Below are 21,422 nucleotides of genomic sequence, written 5' to 3' on the forward strand. Positions count from 1 at the left end.
TTGGGGCCGATTTGACCTTTTTTCTTCTCCCCCGCTTCTTCCCCCGTCTCTCTTTCTCTCTCTCTCTCCTCTCTGTAGTAAATACAAGGTGGACTGTGCATGTGTGAGGGGGAACCCAGAGTGCCCGGTGCTGAAGTACAACCTGGAGCCCACCGAGAACCTGGAGGCCAGCAGCCGCCGGCGGGGCCGCAAGGACAAGGAGCCCATGATGCAGCGAGGGGACCACCTGGACCTGGGCCAGAACCAGAACATGACCCTTGACTGTGACGGCAGGACCAAGGGTCTGGGGGCCGACGGCAAGCAGAGGAAGCTATCGCCCCTCCGCCTCTCCATTTCCAACAACCAGGTAAGATTTCCCTGGCAACACAACTCACCTCAATCCATGTCTCCACCACACACTCTCCCCCCCTGGTCCCCATCACTCTCTCTGTTCAAGATTGCCCCATAGGAGCCTATAAGTTGGCTTTCCTCTTGAAGACCTTTTGTGTTATCATATTTAGCTTGTTTTCCATTTAGTTAGCGTCCAATGTCCATGCGTGTAGCCATTTTTAAATGTTTCTGTTATATTTGCTGCATTTCTGTTTTATTTGTGTTATCCATTAGTAGACTACTTGTATTCCTCTATCATCCATCTTGGTTCCCCCTGGCCCAAAGCCCACTCCTGCACCCAGCCATCTCTCTCACCATGCCCTGTATTGCTGCTCAGAGCTGTCTGGCATCAAGCCCTCTAGTGGCAGATGAGACATGCTATCACGCTGTGTCCTCTCTGCTGCAGGAGCTCCTGAACGCACCACTAGGCATCCCTGTACTCAGTGTTATACACAGAGATAAAGCCCTCTGTCTCTGGGGTGGTCCCCAACCTTGTGTTCAGTAGATTCCAAATGGAAGAAAACGCTCAGTGAAACTGAGAGGTACAATCTGAACCTGTCCAGTAAGAAATATCTGTTTTCCTATTCCATTGCAAACATTTTGTTGCATTGTCTAATAACCCCGACCAAGGCCATAGGTCTTATCGGCAAGCCTGTTGCTTCTGTGGTAGGGACTGGTAGTTCCCACAACGAGTGATTTTTAAGGACTGATCTGAGGGAACCACCCAGAAGCATTGTTTATGGAGACTTGTTAGACTGATGTATGGTCTACAACAGGCCTGGGAAACTCCAGTCCTCGGGGGACTGATTGGTGTCACACTTTCCCCAGCTAACACACCTGACTCCAATAATCACCCAATCATGATCTTCAGTTTAGAATGGAATTAATTTAAATCAGGTGTGTTTGCTAGGGATGGGGTAAAGAGTGTGACTCCAATCAGGCCCCCGAGGACTGGAGTTGCCCAGGCCTGGTCTAGAATGAGGAACGGTGAAGAGAGGGTCTGACGTCAGAGATGAAGTGCGAGGCATCTCTATCGGAACAACACGCACAAACCATGAAATTAAGCTGTCCACATCTGTCATTGTGCGCTAACAGACCTTTGTGTGACCACAAGAGCCACAACTTGGCATATGACAGGGTAGTTGTTGGGAGTGGGCTCAAAACAATGTACCACAAGGTACTACAGAAGTGAACCTGGTCTTTCGCTCTTCTTTGAAAAGGGGTACGATTGCGTTTTGCTGTTATTCTGACTGCCTAGGACCGAATACAAGCTCTGAGCAAGTTTGTGCACAGACAAACCCACCACGTCCCCAGTCAGTGCCCCCAACTGTCACTCTCCCCCCAGACTACCCCCCCCCCCCCCCCACACACACACACACCTACCACCTCACTACTCTAGACCCTCTAGTCTGTAGCCAGACTGCCTGTGGTTGGTCAGTGCCATGATAAAGCACCTCTCCCCCTCTAACAGGATCCTACAGAGTTAGAGGGTGTAGAAGACCAACCTGATAACTCCGTTAGCAGTGAAGTAGAGATGGAGTCAGAGGAGACCATTGCAGAGAGAAAGAGGAAGATGGTAAGTTCTGTGAGCCAGGGCTGCAGCGCGCCCTGCTGTATGCAGCCCATAACCCCCCCCCCCCCCCTCTCACCCATAGGAAAAAGCTCATCCTTGCTGGTATGGGTCACTGTTTGTGTGGTGGTGGTTCCCCCCCCCCCCCCCCCCCCCACACCTCCCTGCTTCTGCTGCTGTCTCTGCCTCATTCTGTTGCTGTGTAGCCTAGCCCGCGGCCCCCCCCCCCCCCTGCTCTCTGTCGCTCACTCACTTCCTCTGGCAGAGCCCTCAAACACTGAGGCTCTGTGTTTTGGTCATCATTATACATGGGTTATTTTCCTCATTTATTTAAGAGTTAATTTGCTAAACAATCACACACTGCACCATTCCGGGCCCTCCAGAGCCACAGGCCCCCCTACCCCTCCTCCCCTCTCATTAGCTGAGTAAACAAGAGCCCCAGCCTCATCACATGTAAGAACTGGAACTCTCCCTGTGTGTCTGAGTATGACCCTCACGTACAAAATTGGCCAACTGTTTTGAAATGGCCAATTACTCCCCTCTCCCCTGCTAAAGAGCTCTGTGACCCAGAGAGATGGGCTCACACACACGCTGGCATGCGCTCCCTCTTTCATATATATATACACACACACACTCCGGAAATTACCCTGCTGTCAGCTCCCTTTCACACGACTAGGCCCAAGGTGTAAAGCGCTGACTCATCGTTCTGGCCAATGGAGAGAGAAGGTGGGGGGCTTCTCTGTTGCCAGGGCCTTATTGACTTTTGGACATCCAATAGCCTGCCTCCCTCCAAGGGAAGATGCAAGCTGGTCCAGGAGGAGTAACCCCCCAAAACTATGGAAGAAAGAGCTTCTGGATTCACTGTCGTCCTCTGACGTAACTGTCGTCCTCTGGTCTGGTGTATTTATGATGTTCAACCCCAACCAGTCATCCACAACAATGCCCTGTCTGCATGGGCTCTTAACACTGGGGGATGTCTGTGTGTGTTAGACATGGTATGTCTCCCACACTCATGTTAAAGATCCGGCTTGGTGCCAGGGATACAGACATGGCATGGAACACACAGTTAATATGTTGGTTGCACTAAGGTTTGGTTTTGGGTGTTGCAGATGGTATGTAGTTGCTTGTCATCAACCTTGGTGAAAGTTGGTGATTGGGTTGGTTTCTATTGTCTTCGTTTTCTTTCCTTGTGTCGTGGGTTCAGTATGTGGTTTATGACACTGTGGTGAACAAGTGGCTGAGTTCCAGTGGTGGTGGGTTGTGTTGCTACTGGATATGCTGGTGTAAGCAGACAAGGTGAAGACACACGTCTACAGGCATAAGGCAGCAATTCTCCCTATCTGCCCCCCTCTTCTCTCCCCTCTTTCATAACCTTGTAGTGCCCAGGTCACCTCTCCACACCCCCACCTGTCTCAGAGGATCCCTGAGGGTCGGCGACACACTGAAGCCCCTAGAGTGGGGAACCGTGGTGGTGTGTGTATGTTCTATGTGTGTTATTGGGGGGGACCGGGCCTCTTGTCTTCTAAACCAGGCTGTCTCTCTGTAAACCATTCAGGCCAGCCCAGCGGAGGAGTCCCATCTGCAAGGCGTGGGGGCCTCCAGCTGTCTGGGACTGAGTAAACCGGAGGTAAACCTGACCCACCAACCCCAAACATACCCCCCTGCCTGCCTGCCTGCCCCTCCACCTCATAGGGGACCCCACTGACTGACAAACATACTAACCCCCCCACCACCTCCATCTCCTCTCCACTGACCGGCCCTGTGGCAGACCCCAGTGTGTCTCTGCTACTGGGGGTGGTCAAACTAGTCTGGTGGAGGCAGCCGTGGTGTTCTATACACCCTGAATGGTTTGGTAAGGGTTAATGTTACGTTCCCACCTCCCACTTCCAGTTAGTTTGGTCTCACATCAACAGGGTGTTTACTTGTTCTATCTCCATTGGTTTTTCCTCCACTGGAAGAGGAAGTGGTGGTCCTTTTTCTGTCATTCTGCGCCGCCGCTGTTTTTTTCTCTGCCAGCCAGACTGCCTCTTGTCTGTCCTGTGTTGCGATAACTTGTCCCTCCCCCTCTAGGCCCAGTGGGTTCAGGAGACTAGGCCACGTGGACTAACGCTTACTGCTCTGTCCTCTCCTCTACAGACCCGTGAAGAGAGGAAGATGGAGGCCATCCTGCAGGCCTTTGCCCGCATGGAGAAGAGGGAGAAGAGGCGGGAGCAGGCCCTGGAGAAGATTGGCACCAAGTCAGAGGGGGGCATCAAGGAGGAGCCCCCTGCCACCCCCGAGGCCGACATGCAGTCTCCTGGTATCATGACGGTAAGTGATAGTTGCCTCAACAAGTTCTTTATGCCTGCACTCACCAGGTCGTTAGTATTAAAAGAGGATGTTGTCAATAATCTGAAGGGTTAGCTAATGGTGACTATAAACCCATCCAAAACTATGCTACTGTACTCTATCCTAAACCTGTCTCTCCCAGCCCCTGCTAGAGGTGAAGGAGGAGCCGGGTCTCAACAAGCCCACGCCGGCCAAGCTGCGAGGCAGCAAGCAGAGGAAGAGCTTCTCGCGGAGCCGCACCCACATTGGGCAGCAGCGGCGGCGAGCGCGCACCATCAGCACCTGCTCTGACATACCTCCCGGCTCGCCTGGGGAACTCCTGGACCCCCTGGCCAATGACGGCCCAGACATAGAGGCCTCCAGGGACCCCGAGCCAGAGGCCCTCTCCTCCCATGCCCCCGACACCAGCCCCCCTTACAGTGGCTCCCCGGCCCCTGACAGAAACCGCTCCGGGCAGAAGTACCCCAAAACTAAAAAGGTATCCTAGCCACGGCTCAGTGCTCACCCCTAAACACGACTAGTCACTATTCTATTTAGACTTATAGGAATGTTCTATTCCTTCTAGTGAAATGTTACTCAATACTATAGTCAAATGCAGTGTGCTTCTGACTAAAGCGCTCTCTCTGTCTCTCTACAGCACTTAGTGAGTGAGTGGTGCGTCGACAAGCAGGAGCGGTCATTGCGGACCCCAGAGCCGGCCCCGGAGAGGCCCCTGAGGATCAGCAGCGACCCGGAGGTGCTGGCCACCCAGCTCAACGCCCTACCCGGCATGGGCCCCAGCCCGCACGTCTATAGCACGCCCAAACACTACGTCCGCTTCTCCTCGCCCTTCCTGGCCAACCGCAGCCCCACCACCCCTGGGGTGCCCACCGGACGCCGGCGTTCCCGCGAGCTGCCTGACACGCCGCCCACCTCAGGCTCCTGCAAGAAGGTATGTTGTTCACCACCCCGCAGGGGATTGGAGAGAGTGTTAGCTGTCAGGTATAGCTGCAGGGTAGAAAGGCAGACTGACAGTGTTACCAGCAGAGGGACAGACTGACAGTGTTACCAGCAGAGGGACAGACTGACAGTGTTACCAGCAGAGGGACAGACTGACAGTGTTACCAGCAGAGGGACAGACTGACAGTGTTACCAGCAGAGGGACAGACTGACAGTGTTACCAGCAGAGGGACAGACTGACAGTGTTACCAGCAGAGGGACAGACTGACAGTGTTACCAGCAGAGGGACAGACTGACAGTGTTACCAGCAGAGGGACAGACTGACAGTGTTACCAGCAGAGGGACAGACTGACAGTGTTACCAGCAGAGGGACAGACTGACAGTGTTACCAGCAGAGGGACAGACTGAGTGTTACAGTGTTACCAGCAGAGGGACAGACTGACAGTGTTACCAGCAGAGGGACAGACTGACAGTGTTACAGTGTGTTACCAGCAGAGGGACAGACTGACAGTGTTACCAGCAGAGGGACAGACTGGCAGTGTTACCAGCAGAGGGACAGACTGGCAGTGTTACCAGCAGAGGGACAGACTGACAGTGTTACCAGCAGAGGGACAGACTGACAGTGTTACCAGCAGAGGGACAGTATTATTGTCAGTAACAGATACTTAGGTTTTCTAAGATGTAGCTGCCTTGGAGATTAGTGAATGTGATTTGTATTTGTGGTTGATGTGTCTAAGTCCTCTCCCTCCCTCTTCTCCTCACAGCGCTGGCTGAAGCAGGCTCTAGAGGAGGAGACCACCACCCCTCCACCCAGCAGCGGCCGGCCCACCCTGGTCATGCCTAGCGAGGGCCCTCTCAGCCCTCCTATCAACGGGGACTCTGACAGCCCCCTCCCCTACAACGGCAGCTGCACCTTGCCAGGTGAGGACTCTGGTGAGGACTCAGGAATGTGTTTCTCATCACTTAGAAGGAACATAAGTCTTGTATGCAAGTGTCTGTTTTTTGCATGTGAGTAACCCTTCCTCTCTGTGTATGTGTCATACAGAGTTGCCCACTCCTCTGAAGAAGCGACGCCTGGGACTGTGTCCACTGGACGCCTGCATGTCAGAGAGCTCCACCCCCTACGGCTCTCCCTGCGCCACGCCAACCCGGGCCGACCTATCAGAGACGCCGGGTACACCCCTGCTGCTGGCCACGCCACCCCGCGTCACCCGTATGGAGGAGCCGAGCCCCGAGGCTCTACCAAGCACTCCTACACACACACTCAGTGCCCCGCAGGAAGTAAGACACACACTCTCACCTACAAACACACACACACACTCATAGAGGGAAGTGAACGATGTGTTAATATCTCTGTTCCTGTGTCCACAGAGCGAGTCTTCCCTGGACAGCTCACCAGAGGGCAGTCGCAGACCCAGCCCCCAAGAGGCTGAGCGGCCACCTTCGCTGCTCTCCTCCCCCTGTGTAGCAGTCAGGGCCCCCAGTCTGGAGGTGTTGCCCCCCCACGAGGCCAAGATCAGCGCCCCCCTGAGCCCCCAGCCCCCCACCGCCGAGTCCCAGGACTGTGGGGGAGAGGAGGGGCCAGAGACCGGGGCTGAGGGCAGCAGCGAGGCCCCCCCCACAGACCCAGCCTCTTCCTCCCTCCTCTCCCCCTGGATGAAGAGTCCAGAGAGAGTGGGTCTGTCAGGGCCAGGGGGTCTGTCCTTCTCCCCCATCAACTCTAACCTGAGGGACCTTACCCCCTCACACACCCTGGAGCCCATCTTGGCCTTCAGGCCTGAGGCTGTGGCTGGTGTTGTGACTGTACCAGTACCCTTGGCAGCAGGACCCTTCACAGAGGCTGCAGGGTCTCTCTTCTACCCCTGCCCTGAGGAGGGGGGAACGCTGGCCTTCTCTCGCTCACTAAGTGGAGACAGCACCGGAGAGGGAGGGTCAGGACAGAATCCCCCACAGAAGAAAAAGGCGAGTTGCTATATTCTCTATTCAGCCTGCCCATTCAAGCTATTTTAAGGTTCCTGGACTGATAAAGGTATGTCTGTTTTTGTGTGATGTCATGTGTTTTCCCAGGTGTCTTTGCTGGAGTACAGGAAACGTCAGCGCGAGGCGCGGCGCAGCGGCTCCAAAATGGAATGCGGCTCGCCTGTCTCGACAACACCTACCCTGGTGGAGATGTTCCCTCTGCCCATGGAGACCACCCAAGAGCCTCCACCCCTGGCTCCGGCCCAAGCTCCAGTGGCCCCTGCTGCAGTGGCCCCCACCCCGCCTGAGCCAAATACCCCTCAGCCCAGCGAGGACACAGAGCCCCCTGTCGAGGGGGAGAGTGATGGGGGAGAGGGACAGTGGACCTCGTCCACCTCGGTGGAGCAGGCAAGAGAGCGTGGCTACCACAGAGCCCTGTCGCTTAGTGACCACAGCAAGGACAAAGGTACACACACACACACACACACACACCACTTGGACATAACTTCTTTACTGATGATAGTTTAATTGTAATAATGTGTGCTTGTTTCAGATGGAGAGACCGAGGGCAGTGAGGCCCCAGTCAGAGATGGTTTATCTCCTAGCCTGCAGAGGACCCCAACCCACACGGTAAGAAACATTCTGCTTTCTGGCTCAAACAGTAGTGTGAAGTACATGCTGCTGCCAAGCACAGCCATCACACAGCCTATAGTGTAGGTCAGGGGTCAGCAACATGATCCAAACCGTCAAAGTTTTGATTTTAGTTTTCGGTCTGTAAAATTCAGGAAATCTGTTCCCAAGTATTCCCACAAAGAATAAGACATGATGGTGTCTCAATGTAATCAAGGTATGACATGATTGTTCTTTTCAAATACAATCTCTTTTTGTAGTCAGTTTGCATTCGTTCCAACAAAGATCCTCCCGCGGCTGAATGTAGTTGCCTACCCCTGATGTAGGCTGTTATTGTTCATGACTTACCCGTTCCCTCGCTCAGTCTCTCTCTCCTCCCTAGCCGTGTTCTCCTGGCCCCAGCAGCCCGTCCCAGCCTGGCAGTTGCCCAGTGAAGGAGGAGGAGAGTGACAGCCGGCCTCGGACCCCCTCCCAGGCCGCCCCACAGCAGCCCAGCAAGCCTGCCGTACCCAAGACATCCCCCCTGACCCCCACCAAGCTACACCCTGCTGCCCCCTCACTCCTCCACTCGCCCAACCCCCAGGCTCAGGGCTCCCCTTACCGCAGCCAGAGGGCCTTCCTCTTTGCTCCTCCTCAGTCCCAGCCACAGGCTCAACCAGGGCTGCCCCTCTTCTCCCAGTACAGCCCACAGTCCGCTCCACCTCCCCCTCCTCCACCAGCACCTCCAGCCTCAGCGGCCTACTTCCCCAGCCAGTCAGCCTCCACCGTGGGATCCTTCCCTGGGTTCAAGCCTTCCGTGACGTCGCCATTCCCCCCTGGTGCCCAGCCCCTCCTGCAGACTCTTCCTCCCCACACCCTGCACTACCAGAGCTCTACCACTCCCCCTCCTCCTCCCCCTCCCCCACCACAACACCCTGGTCCCAGCCCGGCCCTGCTACACGTTAACCTGCAGCCTCCTCCTGTCCAGCAGCACCAGCTCCTCCTGACCACAGCCCCCCAGTCCTCCCTCCCTCCTCCTCCGCCCCCTCCCCCACAGGGCCAGACCCACCAGCTGCAGCAGCCCAGTGCCAGCACCCTCCTGTCACTCAACCAGGGCTTGCCTCTTCCTCCACCCCCACCCCCTCCTCTTGCCTCCTCCACTGGTGTCCCCATGCAAGTGCAGGCCCCTCACCACTTTCAGAACTTGGGGGGCTTTCCAACCCCGCTGGTGCCCCCGCTGGTGCCCCCCTCCACCTACCCCCCGCCCCACCAGCAGACTGGACTGCCCCCCCCTCCTCCCCCTCCCCAGCAGCAAACTCAGCCGGCCCAGGCCGTGCCCACCGCCACTCAGATGCCCAGCGGAACACGCGGGGCCACTGCGTCCCCTGCCCCCTTTCACAACGCTGGGTACCTGGGCACGGGGTGGCACTGACCGCCTCCATGCAGGCCTCCACCTTGGCCCTGCCAGCCCCTGTGAACTCACTCTGAGAGGAGCTTGACAGACAGCGGAACACAACAAGCAACAAAAGCTGTAAATATTTTCTATGTACCTGAACACATGGCCAATGGAAAAACAGGAGAACGTGGGATAAAGGGGTGCTTTTTAAAGGACAAACTGAAAACAAGGACCGTGAAACAATCTTATTAAGAGACTTTGTGTTTGAAATGAAGATGGACGATTCCCCCGGTGCTCATCCCACTCTCTCTCCGACGTCCCTCCCTCTGTTTTGTTTTGAATTTCCCTCCTGTGGCGGAGAGAGTGCCTGACCGTCTGACCGTCTCTGTCTGTTTTGGACTTCTATTGTAAGGTCCTGCACTTTCTGTATCAATGTACATTCCAGCCTCCACCCCCCTTCGTCAGTTAGTCCGCCTTTCACTTCTACTTCTCTTTGTCTATTGTCTGCTCTTCTACACCGTTTATTCCTTTTATCTAGTGGCTCATTATAGCAAACAGAAAGCTTTTTGTAAAGATAAAAAAATACAGAATTATTATTTTTATTCCTCTGTGTAACAAATATCTGTGCACCGCTGCAGTGATTCAGAAAATGCTGTTCTGGGAGCCCGCTTCACTGCCCCAGGAGACTGCACTCGTGTGTGTGTGAGGAGGTGTATGGACTGTATGTGTGTGTCTGTCCTGTGTGGGAGAAAGGGAAGTGATAGACAGTAAGAGTGATGGTGTGAAACGAGTGCAGTAGTCCTCTGTGGTAGCCAGAGTGAGGTCTCACCCGTAGGTAGGACGTTAGCGGTTTATTTTTGAATATCAATGGTTATTTGTAGAAATTGTAATTTAATGTATAGGTGGTTCCTCCAGCTTCCTCCGGAAACAGGTTGTATATATCTGCTTCTTTTCTTTCCTATGCTTGTACAATTGGCTCCCATCCCATTTTGGAATATGGTTGTAAATACGAGCGCTCTTCTTGGCAAAGATGAATGTTTCTGTGACCGTAGCACTTTTTTCTTTTGTTCTTCCACTCTGGACTATTCAGTGTAGTCTTTTTTATTATTTGTGTGTGAGTGTATGTTTGTGCAGAGGAGAGAGACTCAAACACTGCACTGGTTGGCTATTTTCATGGTTCATTATAATAAATCACTGTAATGACAGTTTTATACCACTGGTGGTGTTGTCTGTATGTTCTGTCTGTCTGGGAGAAGGAAGGCTGATATGTTGGCATCACTTTCAAACGGTTTGACGGATGCCTTCTACCTGACGTGGTCCTTGTTATCCGGGATCCTTGGGACGTCCCTACTCCATAGAAGTTACCGTTGAAAATGGTCAAGGAAAGGGTTAGGTAAGGACTATGGTTATGTTTAGGGTAGGGATGTCCCAAGGAACCCCGGATAGCACTAACCTACCTGACAAGCCACCAGCAAGCTGCCTGTCGCCTGCAAATAAAACTCCTGTGAAAAGTCGTGGTTGGATGCTGTCGGACAACTTCACCATATCATGGAACCATAGAGACCTGAACCATCTTCAGCATGTCCCCTGAGAATTCCTTTAGAGTGGATTACCTTTCAGGTGTAAGGAACGTGTACCATCATGCCAGCAACAGATATGCCCATTAATGAATATTTCTTTAGTGGTTGCCTCCCATCTTATCACAACAGATTGTAGACAGTTCCATCAGGAGAACAACACTAACTGCATCTAATGAGCGCCTGCCTCTCTTCCTGACTGGTGCATGTTGGTTAGTGGTAGTTTATCACTGGTAAGCAGATGTTGCGACAACCCTCTCTTTGATCTGTTGTGCTGTGTGCATATCAATGTGGACACTCCGGTCTTGCTGAACATCAATGATTAAGCAGGCCCTTCATGGTTACAAGTGCTCTCCTGTCCCCGTTATGCATGACTAACCAGCACAAATGAGCTTCACAACAACACACCACTCCTGGTTTTGGAGTGTCTTTCTGCCATGTTCACAAGTAGAGAGAATCCACAGTTCAGGGACATGTGGTCGAGAGAAAATTTGTTTCTAATCAAAGTTTATTTGTCTCGTGCGCCTAGTACAACAGGTGTAGACCTTACAGTGAAAGGCTTACTTACAGGCTCTAACCAACAGTACAAAACAAGGTATTAGGTGAACAATAGGTAGGTAAAGAAATAAAAACAGCAGTGAAAAATAACAGTAGCGAGGCTACATACAGGCACCGGTTAGTCAGGCTGATTGAGGTAGTATGTACATGTAGATATGGTTCAAGTGACTATGCATATATGATGAACAGAGAGTAGCAGTAGCGTAAAAGGGGTTGGCGAGTGGTGGGTGGCGGGACACAATGCAGATAGCCCGGTTAGCCAATGTTGGTTGGCCCAATTGAGGTAGTATGTACATGAATGTACATGATAAACATAATAGCAGCAGTGTAAAAGAGGGGTTGAGTTGGGGGGGGGCACACAATGCAAATAGCCATTTGATTCCCTGTTCAGGAGTCTTATGGCTTGGGGGTAAAAACTGTTGAGAAGCCTTTTTGTCCAAGACTTGGCTCTCCGGTACCGCTTACCATGCGGTAGTAGAGAGAACAGTCTATGGCTGGGGTCTTTGACCATTTTTAGGGCCTTCCTCTGACACCGCCTGGTGTAGAGGTCCTGGATGGCACTCAGCTTAGTGATATACTGGGCCCTACGCACTACCCTCTGTAGTGCCTTGCGGTCGGAGGTCGAGCAATTGCCGTACCAGTCAGGATGCTCTCGATGTTGCAGCTGTATAACCTTTTGAGGATCTCAGGACCCATGCCAAATCTTTTTGGTTTCCTGAGGGGGAATAGGCTTTGTCGTGCCCTCTTCACAACTGTCTTGGTGTGTTTGGGCCATTCTAGTTTGTTGGAACTAGAAGCTCTCAACCTGCTCCACTACAGCCCCGTCGATGAGAATGGGGTTGTGTTTGGTCCTCCTTTTCCTGTAGTCCATAATCGTCTCCTTATTCTTGGTTACATTGAGGGATAGGCTGTTATTCTGGCACCACCCGGCCAGGTCTCTGACCTCCCTATAGGCTGTCTCGTCGTTGTCGGTGATCAGGCCTACCACTGTTGTCGTCTGCAAACTTAATGATGGTGTTGGAGTCGTGCCTGGCCATGCAGTCGTGGGTAAACGGAGTACAGGAGGGGACTGAGCATGCACCCCGGAGGGGCTCCAGTATTGAGGATCAGCGTGGCAGATGTGTTGCTACCTACCCTCACCACCTGGGGGGGGCCTGTCAGGAAGTCCAGGATCCAGTTGGAGGGAGGTGTTTAGTCCCAGGATCCTTAGCTTAGTGATGAGCTTTGAGGGAGCTATGGTCTTACTCCTGTCGGCAACAGAGAGCGTGATCACACAGTTGTCCGGAACAGCTGATGCTCTCATGCATGCCTCAGTGTTGCTTGCCTCGAAGCGAGTATATAAGTAATTTAGCTCGTCTGGTAGGCTCGTGTCACTGGGCAGCTTGCGACTGTGCTTCCCTTTGTAGCCTGTAATAGTTTGCAAGCCCTGCCACATAAGACGAGCGTCAGAGCCGGTGTAGTACGACTCAATCTTAGCCCTGTATTGACGCTTTGCCTGTTTGATGGTTCGTCGCAGGGCATAGCAGGATTTCTTATAAGCTTCCGGGTTAGAGTCCCTCACCTTGAAAGCAGCAGCTCTACCCTTTAGCTCAGTGCGAATGTTGCCTGTAATCCATGGCTTCTGTTTGGGGTATGTACGTACAGTCACTGTGGGGACGAGATCCTCAATGCACTTATTGATAAAGCCAGTGACTGATGTGGTGTACTCCTCAATGCCATCGGAGGAATCCCGGAATGTGTTCCAGTCTGTGCTAGCAAAACAATCCTGTAGTTTAGCATCTGCTTCACCTGACCACCTTTTATAGACAGAGTCACTGGTGCTTCCTGCTTTAATTTTTGCTTGTAAGCAGGAATCAGGAGGATATAACTGTGGTCAGATTTACCAAATGGAGGGCGAGGGAGAGCTTTGTACGTGTCTCTGTGTGTGGAGTACAGGTGCTCTAGAATTTTTTTCCCCCCCTCTGGTTGCACTTTTAACATGCTGATGGAAATTATGTTTAAGTATCCCTGCATTAAAGTCTCCGGCTACTAGGAGAGCCGCCTCTGGGTGAGTGGTTTCCTGTTTGCTTATTTCCTTATACAGCTGATTGAGTGCGGTCTTAATGCCAGCATCTGTCTGTGTTGGTAAATAAACAGCCACGAAAAGTATAGCTGAAATCTCTCTAGGCAGGTAGTGTGGTCTGCATTTTATCACAAGATACTCAACTTCAGGAGAGCAAAATCTAGAGACTTCCTTATATTTTGTGCAGCAGCTGCTGTTTACAAATATGCACAGACCGCCCCTCTCGTTTTACCGGAGTGTGCTGTTCCATCTTGACGAGAAGTCTGTGTTCAATGCCTGGCTCGGTTTGTTTTGCATGGCCCGGTTCCCCGGTTGAGTGGAGATTGCATATTTTAGAATATTCCATTGGTCCTTAAGTGAATTCTCCACCCACACGGGGGAACTGGGCCATGCAAAACAAAATGGTCCAATCAGAATAGGGCTATAGGGGTTGGGCAAGTGAGTGCTCGTGGGTTGTGTATAGTTAATTATTCCAGGAAGAGAAGTGCATTGCAGTGTTGCGTGGGGAGGAGGAACATGTTCATGTCATTTCTCTGAAGTGAAACTAAAGCGCGCAGTATGTTGTGCATGAGACCCAACTCCCCAGCTCTTCAGAAAACTATTAAATAGTGAAATTCAGTCTTTGGACCTCTTAACACCTAACAGAAAGTAGAACCGAAATCTTATCCACAAACACATGCAGGTGAGTAGAGAGATTAACATGGACATTTGAAGATCAGCTCTACGGTGTTTGTTTATTTATTCTCCTTTTTTCTTTGCTACAGTAGGCCAACGTTAACTCTTTGTCCTTTTCTTATATAACTATTTTCTAAGTTTCTTGGTAACACCTTGTATCAAGATTGATTAGACTGCCCATAAGGCAATGCTGGAAAACTGTCAAGAGCAGACTGATTGCAGGAAATGCTTTATGGTTTTACCTTGGTCTCTGTCTAGATATGGCGTCCTCCAGCAGTGTCCTGTCTGAAGAGCAGTTCCTGTGTTCTATCTGTCTGGATGTGTTCACTGAGCCCGTCTCTATTCAATGTGGACACAACTTCTGCATTGCCTGTATCAGGAAGTATTGGGATGGCAATGAAATGTGCCAGTGTCCCATGTGTAAAAAAACATTTTATAAGAGACCAGATCTGTTCATCAATACATTCATTTCTGAGATGGCTGCTCAGTTCAGGAAATCAGTTCAAGTGAAAGCCACCAGCAGCTCAGACCAACTCCCTGCCAAAACTGGAGAAGTCTCCTGTGACATCTGCACTGGGATGAAGCTCAAGGCCCTGAAATCCTGCCTGGTGTGTCAGACCTCGTACTGTGAGACGCACCTGGAGCCTCATCAGAGAGTCCCAGCCTTAAAGAGACACAAGCTGATCAAACCTGTGGAGAATCTGGAAGACAGGATGTGTAAGAAGCACGACAGACTCCTGGAGCTGTTCTGTAGGACTGATCAGACATGTGTGTGTCAGTTCTGCACTGAGGCAAAACACAAGACTCACAACACAGTCCCTCTAGAGGAAGAGTATGGAGAGAAGATGGCTGAACTGGGGAAGATGATGTCAGTAGTACAGCAGATGTTGCATACAAGATCTAGAAAGGTTAAGGAGATCAAACACTCTGTAGAGCTCAGCAAGAGAGTTGCAGAGAGAAAGATATTAGACAGTGTGCAGGTATTCACTGCTCTGGTTCGCTCCATTGAGAGAAGTCAGGCTGAGCTCATTGAGGTGGTCAAAGAGAAGCAGAAAAAAGCAGAGAGGCAGGCTGAAAGGCTCATTAAAGAGCTGGAGCGGGAAATCACTGCGCTACAGAGGAGAAGCACTAAGCTGGATCAGCTCTCACACACTGAGGACCACCTCCACCTCCTACAGAGCTTCCCATCTCTTTGCACCCTTCCACCCACCAAGGACTGGTCTAAGATCAGTGTTCACAGTGATCTGTATGTGGGGACTGGGAGGAGAGTTGTGTCCCAACTGGAGGAGACACTGAATAAAGAGATGGATAAAGTCAAATTGAAGAGGGCGCAGCGCTATGCAGTAGATGTGACTCTGGACCCTGATACGGCAAACCCCTATATCATCCTGTCGACAAGTGGGAAAGAAGTGAGATATCAACAGAAACAACAAGATCTCCTTGACAACCCAAAGAGGTTTTCCACCTGTCCCTGTGTCCTTGGAAATAAAGGTGTCTCCTCAGGAAGATCGTACTATGAGGTGACTGTTAAGGGAAAGACTAAGTGGGATTTAGGAGTGGCCAGAGAGTCCATCAACAGGAAGGGAAATATCACTCTGAGCCCTAAGGATGGATACTGGACTGTGGCACTGAGGGAAAGGTGTAAGTACCTAGCCTGTACCTCCACACCTGTCCTCCTCTCCCTGAGAGAAAAGCCCAGGAAGGTGGGGGTGTTTGTGGATTATGAGGAGGGTCAGGTCTCCTTTTATGATGTAGAGGCCAGGTCTCACATCTACTCTTTCACTGGCTGCACCTTCGCTAATAAACTATATCCATACTTAGGACCTTGTGCTAATTTTGGGGATGAAAACTCTGCTCCTCTGATTATCTCCCCTGTCAATCACACAGACTGAGGATGACGTTTTGAGATTGCAGAAGTGTGGAGATGTTACCAAAGATAATGGTATCCTGACAAATACTCATTAAGCATTAAGTTTAAAATACTGCCCTTTGCATTAACATCACATGAATCACAGAAAAAAAGATCCCTGCAAATATTTAGTTTAATATTAGATGAAATTGTTCCAGTCTCTTCCGTTTGGTCATTTCTTAATGTACATATACATAAATTGTGTTTATGTAATAATGTGGTGCTGATGTGACTGTATTGTGATTAATTTCATGTCATCTCTGACATCAAGGATTTAGCAGCCTCTTCATGGTTACAAGTGCTCTCCTGTCCCCATCGTGCTTTACAACACACGACTATATTTTGAAGTGCCTTTCTTGTGTTGCTTGTTCTGTCTTTGATTGTAACACAATGTCATTACATTTGAAAACACCATTAAAGCAACAAATGCAGTGGGTTTGTTTTTAAAGTTTATTTACCCCCCCCCCCCCCCCTGTTTTGGCTCTCTAAAAACGGTTGTATTCTTAGGGTAATATTTAATGTTTTTATGTACATGGAAATGGTTGGGACAAACCCCTTTCCCTGGTTCCTCAGCTCCCAGGCTTTCATACACACTCACAGTGCATGAAAAGGCACATTTACGGGTCTAACATTGTCCCGTACATCTCCAATTTACATATATACATGTCTGCACATAGAAGTGGTCTGTTATCGGATATGTACGGGACTGTGCACCCCAGTGTTAACCCGGAAATACACTTTTTCATGCAGTCAACTCCTCCAGCTACACTTGGAAACTGCCTGGATCCTGTCACTGCTTGCAGACCAGACAACCAGTATAATAAGGTAGGTGGGGTTTGGACTAGCCGGTATAATAAGGTAGGTGGGGTTTGGACTAGCCGGTATAATAAGGTAGGTGGGGTTTGGACTAGCCAGTATAATAAGGTAGGTGGGGGTTGGACTAGCCGGTATAATAAGGTAGGTGGGGTTTGGACTAGCCGGTATAATAAGGTAGGTGGGGTTTGGACTAGCCAGTATAATAAGGTAGGTGGGGTTTGGACTAGCCGTTATAATAAGGTAGGTGGGGGTTGGACTAGCCGGTATAATAAGGTAGGTGGGGTTTGGACTAGCCGGTATAATAAGGTAGGTGGGGTTTGGACTAGCCGGTATAATAAGGTAGGTGGGGTTTGGACTAGCCGGTATAATAAGGTAGGTAGGGGTTGGACTAGCCGGTATAATAAGGTAGGTGGGGTTTGGACTAGCCGGTATAATAAGGTAGGTAATAAGGTAGGTGGGGTTTGGACTAGCCGGTATAATAAGGTAGGTGGGGTTTGGACTAGCCGTATAATAAGGTAGGTGGGGTTTGGACTAGGTAGGTGGGGGGTTTGGACTAGCCGGTATAATAAGGTAGGTGGGGTTTGGACTAGCCGGTATAATAAGGTAGGTGGGGGTTGGACTAGCCGGTATAATAAGGGAGGTGGGGGTTGGACTAGCCGGTATAATAAGGTAGGTAGGGGTTGGACTAGCCGGTATAATAAGGGAGGTGGGGGTTGGACTAGCCAGTATAATAAGGTAGGTGGGGTTTGGACTAGCCGGTATAATAAGGTAGGTGGGGTTTGGACTAGCCGGTATAATAAGGTAGGTGGGGTTTGGACTAGCCGGTATAATAAGGTAGGTGGGGTTTGGACTAGCCGGTATAATAAGGGAGGTGGGGGTTGGACTAGCCAGTATAATAAGGTAGGTGGGGTTTGGACTAGCCGGTATAATAAGGTAGGTGGGGGTTGGACTAGCCGGTATAATAAGGTAGGTGGGGTTTGGACTAGCCAGTATAATAAGATAGGTGGGGTTTGGACTGGCCAGTATAATAAGGTAGGTGGGGTTTGGACTAGCCAGTATAATAAGGTAGGTGGGGTTTGGACTAGCCGGTATAATAAGGTAGGTGGGGTTTGGACTAGCCAGTATAATAAGGTAGGTGGGGTTTGGACTAGCCGGTATAATAAGGTAGGTGGGGGTTGGACTAGCCAGTATAATAAGGTAGGTGGGGTTTGGACTAGCCAGTATAATAAGGTAGGTGGGGTTTGGACTAGCCAGTATAATAAGATAGGTGGGGTTTGGACTGGCCAGTATAATAAGGTAGGTGGGGTTTGGACTAGCCAGTATAATAAGGTAGGTGGGGTTTGGACTAGCCGGTATAATAAGGTAGGTGGGGTTTGGACTAGCCGGTATAATAAGGTAGGTGGGGTTTGGACTAGCCGGTATAATAAGGTAGGTGGGGGTTGGACTAGCCGGTATAATAAGGTAGGTGGGGTTTGGACTAGCCGGTATAATAAGGTAGGTGGGGTTTGGACTAGCCGGTATAATAAGGTAGGTGGGGTTTGGACTAGCCGGTATAATAAGGGAGGTGGGGTTTGGACTAGCCGGTATAATAAGGTAGGTAGGGGTTGGACTAGCCGGTATAATAAGGTAGGTGGGGTTTGGACTAGCCGGTATAATAAGGTAGGTAGGGGTTGGACTAGCCGGTATAATAAGGTAGGTGGGGTTTGGACTAGCCGGTATAATAAGGTAGGTGGGGTTTGGACTAGCCGGTATAATAAGGTAGGTGGGGTTTGGACTAGCCGGTATAATAAGGTAGGTGGGGTTTGGACTAGCCGGTATAATAAGGTAGGTGGGGTTTGGACTAGCCGGTATAATAAGGTAGGTGGGGTTTGGACTAGCCGGTATAATAAGGTAGGTAGGGGTTGGACTAGCCGGTATAATAAGGTAGGTGGGGGTTGGACTAGCCGGTATAATAAGGTAGGTGGGGTTTGGACTAGCCGGTATAATAAGGTAGGTGGGGGTTGGACTAGCCAGTATAATAAGGTAGATGGGGTTTGGACTAGCCAGTATAATAAGGTAAGTGGGTTTTGCACTGATTGAATTTGTTCACATAATGATTAGTTCACATCACAGGAGGTTGGTGGCACCGTAATTGGGGAGGACTGGCTCATGGTAATGGCTGATGTGGATTCAGTGGAATGATATGCCATTCCATTGACTCCGTTCCGGACATTATTATGAGCCGCCCCCACAGCAGCTTCCTGTGGTTCGCATGTTAAATTGAGCTTGTTTCAGCCCAGAAGCCCTATAAGAACACGGCACATTTACAACATAATGAGAGTGGATTTATAAAGCACTACACTCACCAGCTGGAAAGTGATATATGCCAATTAGGAGGATGATTAGGTGGCCAGGTTGGAAATTTAACCCCCTACTCTTACAATAAATGCCATGGGATTTTTAATGACCACAGAGAGTTAGGACACCCATTTAACTTCCCATCTGAAAGACAGCACCCTATGCAGGGCAATGTCCCCTTCACTGCCCTGGGGCATTAGGATCTCCTTAGACCAGATGAAAGAGTGCCTCCTATTGGCCCTCCAACACCGTTTCCAGCAGCATCTGGTCTTCCATCAAGGGACTGACCGGGACCAACCCTGCTTTGCTTCAGGGGCAAACCAGCAGTGGGATGCATGGTGCTATGCTGCTGGCAGTAGACTGCTGAAATAATAGTTATAAAGTTGTGTTGCAGCCCTGTTTGTGTGGCAGTGGTAAACTACGTGATCTTTTCAACCAGTTCTGTCCCTTTATACGGCCATAACGTCCATATTGTGACCTTCAAGAAATTGTATTTTCATTCATTGATAAAATGTGCTGGAATAGAGAGCAAGAATGACTTTCCGTTAACGACACATTGCTACTAGTGATAAAGTTGCAGATAGATTCTAAGGTTATATTCCCAGATAATACAATTCAAGACACTGAGCCACACTTTATGGAAACACTTCTTCCCATAGTAAAATGGCAATACTCTACAATACTGTCTGTATACATTGTATGGCACACACATCTGAAGTGAATCAATAGCTTTAACATACTGCATCGATGGTAAACATCATAGTCGAGACAAAATAATATTCCAACACGTAGAACAGCTATTTGTATTTGTTAATATGCCTTTTCTTCTACTTAATACATGGTTCTTCAGCATGGTTTTCTCCAGGGTTGCCGAGGACACAATGATTGGCAGCCTGCTCTTGACCTCTAGTCCTACATGGCTCTGATCTCTACCTCGCTGATTCTATCACAACAGTCATTCATTACAGCTACCAGATTTCTTCTTTACCTTCAACTTGGTCACATTTAATGTGGTGTCAGTGGTGGAGCATCACTCTCTGTTCAGCCGTTGTCTTCCAGTACGGACACGTCTAAATGGGATCCTTGGGACGTCCCAATTCTGATGTCACCCCTTTGAAGATGATATTTAAAAAGGTTAAGGTAAGGGTAAAGGTTAGGGTTTTGTGTAGGGACGTCCAAAGGTTCCCAGGTCCCGCTGACCCTTCCACCACAGAGTCCAGTAAGGTGGCTCAGCAAGCCAGACAGTGTTTACATGCTCACCCACTGTAAACAGTCTTACAATGATGAGCCCAATGAAGAGCAAAGAGTGGAACACAAGTCAAGAAGGAATCCACAGTTCAGGTACACGTGGTCCAGAGGTGAGTTTGACACAATAAAGACGACAGCTCTGTTTGATCAGACGTCTGAACAATCCAATGCTGTAGCCTAGCGGTCATGTGTGGTCTTGAGTTAGTTGAGCGTTTCCCAAACTCGGTCCTGGGGATCCCAAGGGGTGCATGTTTTGTTTTTATCCCAAGCACTACACAGCTGATTCAAGTTTTCAAAGCTTGGTGATTAGTTAATTATTTTAATTAGTTGGGTCAAATGCTAGGGCAAAAACCAAAACGTGCACCCCCTGGGATCCCCAGGACTGAGTTTAGGAAACGCTGGGTTAATTTGTGTTTTTCTATGCTAGGGCCTTGAATGGTGGGACAGAATCTCAAGGTCTTTTTCACATTTTCCTAATATGTTTTATTGTCACATACACTGGATAGGTGCAGTGAAATGGGTTGTTTTACAGGGTTAGTCACAGTAGTACAGCGCCTCTGGAGCAAATCAGTGCCTTACTCAGGGGGCACAACGGCAGACTTTTTTTCACATTGTCGGCTCAGGTATTCAAACCAGTGACCTTTCGGTTACTGACCCAATGCTCTAACCACTTGGCTATCTGCCGCCCGTTAAGTCATCGGACTACTGTGTCCACTCAGTAACGGATTTCATAAAACAATATGAAGTCTTCCATCTGTTGTTGCTCTCAAGGTCATGTCTGGGTGAGAAAGGGCCATAGGGGTTGGTCTTTACTAAGTGGGTTCTCTTGGAGTGGATGTCTCCTCTCATTCATTCATTCGTCCTTTTCTCGTTCTGTTCTTTCCAACAGCAGTAGCTCTCCTTTCCACCTCCAGAGTGGAACGTTGTGTTACATTATCTTTACCTCTGATGGGACCAACACCTGTGAATAAAGAACACAATTAGATGTACCAATGGCAACACAAGCATATGGATATTGATCCCATGAAAGTACATCAGATAATTCACAATTCACAAAAAAGCACACCCAC

At 50.1% G+C, this 21,422-nt stretch overlaps 2 protein-coding genes across 13 annotated transcripts in view; both read left to right on the plus strand.

Annotated features, from left to right (window-relative positions):
• LOC139378514 (inactive histone-lysine N-methyltransferase 2E-like) overlaps window positions 1-10,386 on the plus strand; it is a 30,162-nt gene extending 19,776 nt beyond the window's left edge. For 5 of the 12 annotated variants that reach the window (XM_071120749.1, XM_071120744.1, XM_071120743.1 and 2 more), the window contains exons 11-22: window positions 79-346; window positions 1,841-1,945; window positions 3,495-3,566; window positions 4,076-4,249; window positions 4,410-4,745; window positions 4,905-5,198; window positions 5,971-6,139; window positions 6,252-6,487; window positions 6,578-7,168; window positions 7,274-7,631; window positions 7,719-7,795; window positions 8,178-10,386. In XM_071120749.1, the coding sequence (XP_070976850.1) occupies window positions 79-346; window positions 1,841-1,945; window positions 3,495-3,566; window positions 4,076-4,249; window positions 4,410-4,745; window positions 4,905-5,198; window positions 5,971-6,139; window positions 6,252-6,487; window positions 6,578-7,168; window positions 7,274-7,631; window positions 7,719-7,795; window positions 8,178-9,206 (3,709 nt within the window). In that variant the 3' untranslated portion in view covers window positions 9,207-10,386. The remainder of the gene's footprint in view (window positions 1-78; window positions 347-1,840; window positions 1,946-3,494; window positions 3,567-4,075; window positions 4,250-4,409; window positions 4,746-4,904; window positions 5,199-5,970; window positions 6,140-6,251; window positions 6,488-6,577; window positions 7,169-7,273; window positions 7,632-7,718; window positions 7,796-8,177) is intronic. The other 7 variants (XM_071120754.1, XM_071120748.1, XM_071120747.1 and 4 more) reach the window with 3 other exon arrangements.
• A 3,467-nt stretch (window positions 10,387-13,853) lies between these two features.
• LOC139378516 (E3 ubiquitin-protein ligase TRIM21-like) lies at window positions 13,854-16,382 on the plus strand. The gene is made up of 2 exons (XM_071120756.1): window positions 13,854-14,049; window positions 14,301-16,382. Exon 2 carries the CDS (start codon window positions 14,303-14,305, stop codon window positions 15,932-15,934), a length of 1,632 nt encoding a protein of 543 aa, XP_070976857.1. The 5' UTR covers window positions 13,854-14,049; window positions 14,301-14,302; the 3' UTR covers window positions 15,935-16,382.
• The last annotated feature ends 5,040 nt before the right edge of the window (window positions 16,383-21,422 follow it).

The sequence above is a fragment of the Oncorhynchus clarkii genome, chromosome 21 (genome assembly GCF_045791955.1).
Source record: "Oncorhynchus clarkii lewisi isolate Uvic-CL-2024 chromosome 21, UVic_Ocla_1.0, whole genome shotgun sequence".
In the NCBI taxonomy this organism is placed as follows: domain Eukaryota; kingdom Metazoa; phylum Chordata; class Actinopteri; order Salmoniformes; family Salmonidae; genus Oncorhynchus; species Oncorhynchus clarkii.